The 11,534-nt window shown below is 46.1% G+C and overlaps 1 protein-coding gene across 1 annotated transcript; it reads left to right on the top strand.

Moving 5' to 3' along the window:
- The first annotated feature begins 1,805 nt into the window (after positions 1 to 1,805).
- On the top strand, positions 1,806 to 10,420 carry SPAG7 (sperm associated antigen 7). The gene is made up of 7 exons (XM_077470853.1): positions 1,806 to 1,926; positions 6,908 to 6,975; positions 7,082 to 7,170; positions 7,250 to 7,334; positions 7,415 to 7,504; positions 8,151 to 8,307; positions 9,605 to 10,420. Exons 1-7 carry the CDS (start codon positions 1,842 to 1,844, stop codon positions 9,715 to 9,717), a joined length of 687 nt encoding a protein of 228 aa, XP_077326979.1. The 5' UTR covers positions 1,806 to 1,841; the 3' UTR covers positions 9,718 to 10,420.
- The last annotated feature ends 1,114 nt before the right edge of the window (positions 10,421 to 11,534 follow it).

Here is an 11,534-nt window from a genome sequence, read left to right as displayed (position 1 = left end):
TTTTATTTATTCTGTAGACTATCCTCCTGAAGAAGCAGTTCGCCGCAAAACCGGTAGAGGAAACGTTTCTATACCCCTCTTCAATAGAAACCTTACGGGGCCACCCGTCGGTAGTTTATTAAATTGTGGTGTATATGATTTTAGCAATATGAAAGTTTTGATGGATTTCATTTTTTTGCCTTTATTAAATTACTTGTAAATTTTTATAACAAAGTCTTCTATGAATTATTTATTTAGTACAGCAATAGTCCCCTCAACAAACATTTTTGGGTGTGGATATCTAGGGAGCAGCCTCAGCAACTGCCCAGATATCCTTAGAATTCCCAATTCTTGACAACTCTCTGTGTGGTAGTCGTCCCGCCCCCGTGTCCTCCCTGTGTGGTACAGTCCCCCTCCCCGTGTCCTCTCGGTGTGTGGTACAGTCCCCCCCCGTGTCCTCTCGGTGTGTGGTACAGTCCCCCCCCCGTGTCCTCTCGGTGTGTGGTACAGTCCCCCCCCCGTGTCCTCTCGGTGTGTGGTACAGTCCCCCCCCGTGTCCTCTCGGTGTGTGGTACAGTCCCCCCCCGTGTCCTCTCGGTGTGTGGTACAGTCCCCCCCCGTGTCCTCTCGGTGTGTGGTACAGTCGTCCCCCCCGTGTCCTCTCGGTGTGTGGTACAGTCCCCCCGTGTCCTCTCGGTGTGTGGTACAGTCCTCCCCCCCGTGTCCTCTCGGTGTGTGGTACAGTCCCCCCCGTGTCCTCTCGGTGTGTGGTACAGTCCCCCCCGTGTCCTCTCGGTGTGTGGTACAGTCCTCCCCCCCGTGTCCTCTCGGTGTGTGGTACAGTCCTCCCCCCCGTGTCCTCTCGGTGTGTGGTACAGTCCTCCCCCCGTGTCCTCTCGGTGTGTGGTACAGTCCCCCCCGTGTCCTCTCGGTGTGTGGTACAGTCCCCCCCGTGTCCTCTCGGTGTGTGGTACAGTCCTCCCCCCCGTGTCCTCTCGGTGTGTGGTACAGTCCTCCCCCCCGTGTCCTCTCGGTGTGTGGTACAGTCCCCCCCGTGTCCTCTCGGTGTGTGGTACAGTCCCCCCCGTGTCCTCTCGGTGTGTGGTACAGTCCCCTCCCCATGTGGTACTCTGTCGTGAAATTTTAAAGTGTGACATGTTAGGTATCTGTTTACTTAGCGTAACATCTGTAATACAGCATAATACTGTTTTTTTTTTTTTTATTATTCCTGAACCTCCCCCCCCCCCCCCAAAAAAAAGCATTTGAAAAAGATGTGCTGTACAAATACCACCTGATGTAAAAAGTTGCAACGACCACCGTTTTATTCCCTGGAGTCTCTGCTTAAAATATATATATATATATATATATATATATATATATATATATATATATATATGTTTTGGGGGTCCTGAGTAATTCTCTAGCAAAAAAATAAATAAAATATGATTTTTACATGGAGGAGAGAAGTCTCAGAATTCAGGTGATTAAATAACAACAAAATAAACTTTATTTGCGTGTGTAAAATAATAAACATTACATGTGGGTCCAGTGTAACATGACTGAGTAGTTGTCGTTCAAAGCGCGACAGCTGGCCTGGGCCACGAAAGGGGGTAAAAGTTCCCAGTACTGAAGGGGTTAAACATGTATTACAATGTAAATACTCTTATTGCGGTTTGTTATGACGGGTTTAGCGGTGTACAGATGGTCGTCACCCTGTGTGTTTCCTTCTGTACAGTGTGGTGGCCCCACTTTGTATTGCCCCTGTAAGGCCCCCCCATCCCCCGTCCCACCACAGCTGTTGGCGCTTTAAGGCTCGCGCGCTCCTATATAAGGCGGGCGCGCGGCCACTTCTAGCATCCAAGATGGCGGACCTGCTAAGTTCTATTCTCAGCTCCATGGAGCGGCCGCCTCAGGTCGGGGACCAGGAGAGTCGGCGGAAGGCCCGAGGTGAGCCCGGTGACATGATAGGGGTTGGAGGCGTTCGGCTGGCCCCGGTTATTCGGGTCACTGAGCCCGCAGGGTGGCGCTACACGCTGTTTTTTATATTTTTTTTATTTATTTCTCTCGCCGAACCGGCGCCAGAGCCTCTCTCCATTGGCCGGGCTGCTTGTCCGTCATATTATTCGACCAACCAGAGGGGGGTTTGTTACCTTTCCATAGGTTGGTTGGTCGCTAGGAGGGATTTACTCTGGCTGTTACTATAGGACGATAGCCCGGCCAATCCAGAAGAGACGCTTCTTCCTGTTCATGGCTGATTGGCTAGCTATCTGCCCGAAGCGTGGCGCACTTTGATTGTGATTGGTTGACGCATTGCCGTGTCCTTCAGTGGGATTGGAGGAGGTGTTCTATCAGATAACTACAAGCCAGCATGAAGGGAATCCTTTAGTGACGTTTGGTCGCGGCCATCTTGGCACACCCGATCTTGGCCACGCTAAGCCTATAGTCTGAAGGCGGCAAGCGGACATCTTTTTACACCTACCGGAGTCTTGCGTTTCACAATTTTTTTTTTTTTTTTTTTTAACCAGTATACTCGGCTTATATAATTTAATACAGTATTAAGAAATCTGTGACAAATACATTTTATTTATGTTGAATTTTTAAAAAGCAGCGGTGTGGGAATGGAGGAGAGAGGGCGGAAGTAGGCCAATGTCACCGCCTCATAAGAAAGCGAGCTGCTTCCATATTGGTTGCTGGAACTGCCAGTCCTATATAGTTTAAGGGCCAGTGAGGGAGTTTTAATGGTGGTCATGCAGACAGAGAAGACCACATGGAGTCGAGGACAATCTTATTCAATTTTTATTTAAATTCAAATGAGGATTTTCAGCCTCAAATTAAATTCTGGAGTTGTGCAGCGCCCTGGCTGCGTCCCTTGGACTGCGTGTCCTTCCTGTGTACCAGCAACCACGTGGTGTGGGAGGAGCCCCAACCTTTATTGTGATATCATAATTTTTTTAAATTATTATAAAAAAATATTTATAATGTTTATGTATGTGTGTGTGTGTGTGTGTGTTCGTGTTCATTCTCGCTCTACTGGATGATCCTCTCTGGGCACCAATGCGGGAGCACCCCTGGCTTGCCCTTGACCCACCACCATACCACCCTGGGGCCTTACACCAATAACAGCCTGACCCAGCACCTGTTCATTTCCAGAGGACGCCCCCATCTGGAGGTTAGGAGAAGGAAGAGTCTCTGGCTTGCAAATTTTTTTTTTTTTTTTTTTTCACCCTTCAGGGCAAGGTGTTTAGAATGGCGCGTGGGTGTGTGGTGTGTTTTTTTTTTTTTTTTTTTTTTTTTTTCCTTCCTCGTGACACACCGGTGCTGACAGTTCAAGGTCACATACTGATGATCGGGAGACGGTAGGATGGGTTCCTAATGATCTCAGTACAATGTAGGGTTGCAACTAACCGTTATTTTCATAATCGACTAGTTGGCCAAATATTGTCTTTATTATGTCTTTATCGTATAAAATTAAAAAAAGTAATATGCAATTTCTTTCGTTTTAAAGTAATGAACATTATGGGGCATTATTCCTTCCGGGAACACCGATGATGATGGGGGGGGGGAGAGAGAGACTATGTTCTGGTGATCAGGAGCCAGTAGGATGGGTTCTTGATGACCTCACTTGGCGTTTAATTTTGTTAAGAACCCGTCCTATTGGCTCCTAATCATCAGAATGTGACTTAAATGGCCTCTGATGCCCAAGGCCAGTAGGATGGATTCCAGATCTCTGTACTGTGATTGGTTTCCTAGTATTGGAGTCATTAGGAACCCCTCCTATTGACTCCTGATCATCAATGTGTGACCTAAATGGGCTCTGGTGCCCAAGGCCAGTAGGAGGGGATTCCAGACCTCTCTACTATGAAACCAATCATATAGTACAGACAGACCGATCTGGAGTCCCACCTACTCCTTGGGCACCAGAGCCCATTTAGGTCACATATTGATGATCAGGAGCCAATAGGATGGGTACCTGATGACCTCACTTGGAGTTAATTGTGTTAACTCTGTCTTGCTTGGTCTGCTGGGTTGAGTTGAAATGACATACTTCTCTGACCAATGATTCTGGCACTGTCCTGCCACATCCTCTTGCATGTCCACCCCCCATCTTCCATGGTGAGAAGATCAGAAGGACATCTATCTCTTCCACTTCCTGGCATCCGGCCTCTGACTTCCACTGCACGTGTCCAGCATGCTCAACTTATCCCTGAAGCTTACTGAGATGCATGATGTAGGTATCCCCGGAAACACAGGGTGGGGGAGACTCAGCTGCCCTTGGGGGCAGAGAATGGACACGGGGCAATAAACCTATTCAATGTCATGCAATAACAGTGGGGGAGGGGCGCAGTTCCGCATTCTTGCCCTGGGCGCTAGATGAACCTGTCCTGGTATTGGCTACATTGTCTAGGTGAGAAATCAGAAAAGGGTGTGTTCTCCCTCTCTCTGTGTTGAGGAGCCTGTACCTTTTTTAGGGCATTTGCCAGCAGTCCCAAAAGGCCTACACAGCTTTTATTTCAGTCTTCTCTCCAAGGGGGAGCTTCCAGAGCTGGAGCCTCAAGGCTTACCTTTTTTTGCTGTGGCCTGGTCCTTGCAAAACGTCCCATGGCTACCAACATCGAACTCCCACCAGATTTTTTTTTTTTTTTTTCAGACCCCTGTTCCCAAAATGCCCTGCAGGGGCAAGGCTGGCACTACCTTGCCTTCTATGGTAGGGTTTCTCAACCAGGCTGGCACTAGAGGTCGACCGATATATCGGCCGATATTTGCCGTTTTTTAAATGGTCGTCATCGGCCGATTGTGCTGATAAAAAGCCGATTTAGAACTACAGCGGACTTTGAAATGACTTCTGTAATAGAAGTCAGTGTAAGTTGCCATAGAAACGTCTTCCTCCTCTCTGGGCAGGCTGCCAAGAAAAGAACAGAAAGATGCAATGTTTACACTTCAATGAAATCATCTCTGTGTGTAGAAGTTCTCAGTTTAACCATTTAAAGACTAAATCTTTTCTGACACTTGTTGCTTACAAGTAAAAATCCTGTATTTTCTGCCAGAAAAATCACTTAGACCCCCCAAAAATTATATATTTTTTTAGCAGAGATCCTAGGGAATAAAATAGCGGTTGTTGCAATATTTTATGTCACACGGCATTTGCACAGAGGTCTTTCAAATGCATTTTTTTGGGGAAAAAAATACACTATTTAAAAAATAAAATAAAAACAGTAAAGTTAGCCCTTTTTTTTTTTTTTTTTTAATCTAAATCATACATACAAGTAAATTGGAGGTTTGTTTTGTTTAATAAATGTAAGAAATTTTCTGTATCACTTATGAAGGCCGCTTTCACACTGGAGCGGGCAGGCGTTGATGGTAAAACGCAAGTTTTAGCGGCTCTTTACCATCATTTTAGCGGTGCTATTTGGCTGCTAGTGGGGCACATATAACCCAGCTAGCGGCCAAGGAAGAGGTTAAATGCGCCCATGAAGCACTGCTGCCAAATCGCATTGCATGCGCTTCGGCAGTGGTGCCCATTCATATCAATGGGCAGGAGTGGTGGAGGAGCGGTATACACCACTCCAAACGTGCTGCTTGCAAAACTTTTTTTTTTTTTTTTTTTTTAAGATCCTGCCAGCGCATTGCCTCAGTGTGAAAGCACTCTGTCTTTCACACAGACTGCAGGGGAGCCATTTTGCAGGCACTTTACAGGCGCTATTTTTAGCCCAAAAGCGCCTGAAAAACGCCCCAGTGGGAAAGGTGTGTTGGATCAAGGGGGATTAAAAAAAAAAAAAAAATAAATAAAATCGGCCTAAAAAATCGGCATCATATATCGGCATCGGCCAGAGAAAAACCCATATCGGTCGACCTCTAGCTGGCACTACCTTGCCTTCTATGGTAGGGTTTCTCAACCAGGGTTCCTCCAGAGGTTGCATGGGGGCAGGGTTCCTTGAGCAATATCTACCTCTCCGATAATTTCCCACTGACAGCATTCTGTGTGTGGGGTGTATTTTTTTTTTTTTTGTTCGTTCTGCTATCTGTAAGGGCCGGTTCACACAGCGGGCGATGCGAGGCGACACGACTCGCCTCGCTCTCGCAAGTCGCCCCCGTTCTGTACAATGGAACCGTTCTGAGAGGAGCGACTCGAGTCGCTCCGACTCAGAAAAAAGGTTCCTGTACTACTTTTGGGCGACCTCGGGGCGACTTGCATTGACTTCTATACAGAAGTCATTTGCAAGTCGCCGCTGAGGCCGCGGCAGGTCGCGGCGAGGCAAGTCGGAGTCGCCTCGCCTCGCCTGCAGTGTGAACCGGCCCTAAGAGGATAAGTCTTATCAATGTCCACAAGTGTCAGGAGCAATCGTCCCACTGACCATCACACTAATGTATCATGAGTTGTAGATCTAGTAACTTTTTTTAGCAAGGGGGATCCCTCAGACTAGAAAGTTTATTTCAAGGGTTCCTAAAGGGTTGAGACAGGCAACACCTTACTTGTAACGCATTACTCCCTACTCTGGGGACCTCTAGCAGCTACCTAGGCAACTACATATCTATTCTCACTGCAAGGGATCCTGACCTTGACTGTGGTGGCACCTAGTGGCTAATTTGGGGCTCTACACTGGGCATTCTGGTACGCTTTCCCTAAAGTAGGGGTCTCCAAACTTTTTTTTTTTTTTTTTTGTGCCATTTTGTTGCTCCTTTAGAGTGTCCTGGCATCAGTGGGAGTATAATAAAGGGGGGGAAATGAAATGTTGCCCTGCCCTTGGCGCTGGTGGGAGGGTTGCCCCCGCCCTTGGCGGGGAATTGCCTTATATCTTTTATATTTCACAGAGAACTTGGCGGGGGATTGCCATGTATCTTTTTATATTTCGAAATGGGAAATCAGACTTCTTGTATTCTGTGTACTGAATGTTGTCTTCTTGCAATTTACCACCATGTTTGTCTACAGAGCAAGCTGCTCGCCTCAAGAAGATGCAGGAACATGAAAAGAGACAGAAGTTGGAGTTCAGGAAACGGGTGAGTGACCTACAACATCAACCTACCCTCCTCATGCAGGGTGACACATATATAGGAGACATGAGTTTGACGTCCTGGTGACACGGGCATTTTATTTCTATTCTAGATGGAGAAGGTGGTGTCGGAGTTCATACAGGACAGCACACAGACCAAGAAGAAGCTTCAGCCAATGGGGAAGATTGAGCGCAGCATACTGTTAGTATAGCCCTTTATCTCCCGCTCACTCGCTCCCTTTCTTTCTCGCTCGCTCATGAGTTTTGTTCTCCCTGTACAGACATGACGTGGTGGAGGTGGCCGGTCTGACTTCATTTTCCTTTGGAGAGGATGAGGAGAGCAGATACGTGATGATCTTTAAGAAGGTGAGTGTTTTTTGGTTTAGCTGCTTCTGGTAATGACTGTGTGTTCTCTCCGACCTCTCATGAAGATTTCCACTTTCTAGGAGTTTGCTCCGTGTGACGAGGAGCTGGAAGCGTACCGGAAGGGGGAGGAGTGGGACCCAGCAAAGGCGGAGGAGAAGAAGAAATTAAAGGTATGGTGGAGTCTCCCACAGCTCTCTATAGAAATCAATTGGCTTCCAGGTTTTATTTGTCAAAGTTTTTTTTTTTTTTTTTTTTTTTTTTTTTTTTTGAGCAGCACCTGATTTTGCACTTTCCAAACTTAAGCCCCCCCGAGTGTTTACAAGGAAACTGTTACCAACAGTCACACTTTCTGGTCCAGGTCCTATAGCACTCAAGGCGAAATGATCAAAGTGCCCCCAGCCCCATTACATACTATCCCACCACTTGTCCATCAGACTTGTGACAGTATGGAGGAGCATGTGGCTGCCTCCCCTCTTTCAGGATCGTGGGGGGTGGGTAGTAGAGGAGGAGAGAAGCCAGCAGCACTGAGAGGCAGGGGGAGCCTAGGCAGTAGGGGGAATTGGCACCACACATGGTGATTAGGGTGTGCCCATGCGCACGGGTATGCTCAGAATGCAATTTTGTTTCAGTGGACAATACTCTGGTACAAACAGTCTTATGCAAGAAAGGTGAAACAGACCTAAGGGGGGGGGGGGGGGTCCCATCTTCCCAAGAATGGGGTGCTTGGCTGCTCTCTGGTTTTTAGAATACTTGCTCCCCCTCCTTCTCCACATATAACTGATGGTCCCTGGTGATGCTGATCTTGGTTTTTGGCAGGAACAAGCCCAGAAGGAGGCAGAAGCTGATGCTCTGAGAGGTCCATCCTGCGTCAACCCCAACACTGACTACAAGGACAAATACAGTCACCTGATCGGGAAGATAGCAGCCAAGGATGCTGCCCACACCCTGGAAGCCAACAAGGCCTATGGCTGTGGTAAGGACTGGGGGGAGGGATATGACAACAAGCGTGACTTTTCCAAAATGATCAACTTGTGCGTTTTTTCAGCTAAATTTTAATGAATGAACCAAGGTGCCCTGTGCCGAGCAAAACTTGGGGCTGCCATTGGTCTCTAATCCTCTGAGCTGGTGAAGCGGAACACGAAGTTCTGCTTTCCTGTATATGTAACTTTCAGGTCAGAGTGTTGTAGCTGAAGGGCCAGTTAACATAGGGGTGTGGACAATAAAGATTGGTGAGGACCATATTGATCAGGGGTGATCATGTCATACATGTGGGGTGGGCGGGCGGGTGTGACCATTGTTGATTAGGGAGGGGACATGGTATACAGGGGTGAGGATGGTATCGATCCAAGAAGGCCTGTCCTACAGTTGGGATGACCGGTATTGATCAGAGGGCTGTGGTATAGCAGTATTTATCAGAAAGAGCCATGTCCTACAGGTGTGAGGACAGTATAGACTGGAAAGGGCCACGTCCTACAGTTGGGATGACTAGTATTGATCAGAGAGGGCCCTATCATACAGGTGTGAGAAGAGCTTTGATCAGGGACAGGCATGGCATACAGGGGTGAGGATGGTATTGATCAGAGGGCCATGTCATACATCTGGGGTGACTAGTATTGATCAGAGGTCCCTTTTATTTAAAAAAAAATAAATAAAAATAAAAATACAGTTGAGGTGGCCAGTATGGATCAGAGAGGGCCATGTCATACAGGCGTTAAGCCATTATGGTTATACAGCTATGAGAAGCGTATCGGAGGCCCATGGCATACAGGTTTGAGAACAGTATTGATCAGGAAGGGTCATGTCTTAAAGGTGTGAGAAGAGCATTGAACAGGGACCGGTGTTACATTCAGGGGGTGAGGATGGTATTGATCAGAGGTCCTCGTCACAGTTGGAGTGACCAGTATTGATCAGAGAGGGTCATGGTATACAAGCATAAGGACTGTATTGATCAGGAAGGACAATGTCATACCAGTGTGGTGACCTATTGATCAGGGAGGGCATGGCATACAAGTGATGACAGTATTGGGGAGGAACATGGTATGCAGTTGTGTTTATTGATCAGGGAGGGCATGGCATTCAAGCGTGATGACATGTCACTCCCAGAGGCCCATGTCTATATATATATATATATAATTATATTATGCTGCATGTGTGAGGACACTATTCATCAAGAAGGGCCATGTAACTCAGGCCTTCCTGAATACGTGGAATAAACGGAGCGTCTTCACCCCATCATTGTTTAACTGCAATTCTGTCTTCTCCTCCCTCAGTTCCCGTTGCGAACAAGCGAGACACTCGATCCATTGAGGAAGCTATGAATGAAATACGCGCTAAGAAGCGTTTGAAACACGACGATCGAGAGTCTGCATCCAGCACCTCCTAAACCGGCTCTGAGGATTACCGAGACTGAGATATGAACGTTTTTACCAGCTAGCGGTTTTAATACTCGTGGATTATTTTATTTTTATTTTTTCTTCTAAGACGCTTGGAAGCCTCCATAAGGGAAGAATTCTTTACAGAACGGCCCTTGCCGCTATCCCTCAAAGGCACCTGATGTATTCATCTGTCAGTAAAACAAGAACCCCTCCTGAAATATGAAAAACAATTTTAAGAATTATTTTATCTGCTTATTTTTAAAATGTATATTAAGCTTCTTCAAATATGGTTTTTAATATGGCGAAGGAAGGACGGACAACGCTGGATAGCGCTTTTGGGAGGCGTCGTGCTTATTTTTATTGGTTGGCACCTGTGGTGTTCATCTTGGGTAACAAGTCAGTTTTTAAAGGATCAGAGTGCACTGTCGGGTTACTTTTTTTTTTTTTTTTTTTTTGTCTGGTTTCAACGTCTTCCTGTCAAGTTTTTATTGCTGGACTTTTCTGAATGTTTGTTCCTTGAGAGGCGTGTGTATGAGCACCGCTGATAGGACGTTGACTAAGTAGTTCCCACCACATCCTACTTTTGGGGTCACTACATACTGTATGTGCTGGGGGCCTGTTGTGACCGTATTTTTTTTTTTTTTTTTTTTTTTTTTTTTCTTTGGTCTGCTGTTTATCTTCCATTAAAGTGATCAAAACTTTCATTTTAAACTGTGTGGGTTTTTTTTTTTTTTTTTTTTTTCATGAATGTGTGCTTTTCAAACTGCAAAAGACTAGATGACAGAGCTGGAGAGATGGTGTCACCCATGTGCTAGGAGATGTAAGAAAGACACCTGCTTTCCTCTAAGAATCATGGAATGCCATCAACAATGGCCCCTGCAGAGTGAACCAATCTTAATAGAATATGAAGTACTATTCATGTCTGCCGGGGGCCTGTACTGATGGATGAGGAGCACCATTGTGTGTTCTTTTAATGTATGGTGGACAACAATAGCCAACATTTAACAATAACAAAAAAAAAAAAATGTGTGTATATTTATTATTTTTTTAAGTGCCCCCCCCTCCATGTTTGTATAATACTGGGTATTATATTCATACATATTTATGTCACACATGACATGGTGGGTTTTCTTTGTTTGAATGGTTGTTGATTGTCTGTATTGGATTGTCAGCTCCACCCCCTCTTAGCCCACTATTCTACTAACACTGGTCATTTGAGAACCTGTTTTCCACCTGGGGCATCGATCCCATGGCCAGCAAAGATTTGAGGGGCTGCTTGCCTCTAGATTGCATTATTCTACTGATGCCAATGATGAGGTAGGCTATTCTTCGGAGGGGCCACCAATGCCTTTGCTTTAAGCATCTATTCTCCTTTTTGGGGCCTCTAAACCACTGATATTATTATTATTATTATATTTTTATTTATTTTTTTGGTGCTATTCTACTTTTGGGGTCATGATCCTACTGACATCAATGATTGTGTAGCTATTCTTATCAAGAGCAACGATGCCACTGATGCTGCTGTTTTCTTGGGACCTACTTTCCCATGATCCCACTGACAGCAATGGTGTGTGTGTGTGTGTGGGTTTTTTTTTTTTTTTTTTTCTTTTCCCTTCTATCTTTCCCAGTGGGGCCATCATCCCCATGACTCCAATAATGTGAGAAGCTATTAGTCCCTGAGATCACTATCCAACTGAACACCAGTGATTTGAGGCTCTATTCTCTCCTTTTGAGGCCACAATCCCACTGCCAGCAATGATATTGGGGCTATTCTTCCCAAGAGCAACAATCCCACTGACACCAATATTCTCCTCTTGGGACTGCT

This window comes from Lithobates pipiens, unplaced genomic scaffold (genome assembly GCF_037356315.1).
Source record: "Lithobates pipiens isolate NorthernLeopardFrog02 unplaced genomic scaffold, aLitPip1_a1.2 Scaffold_8, whole genome shotgun sequence".
Classification (NCBI taxonomy): domain Eukaryota; kingdom Metazoa; phylum Chordata; class Amphibia; order Anura; family Ranidae; genus Lithobates; species Lithobates pipiens.
Note: the sequence above shows the minus strand (reverse complement) of the source record. Positions and strands in the feature narration are given on the sequence as shown.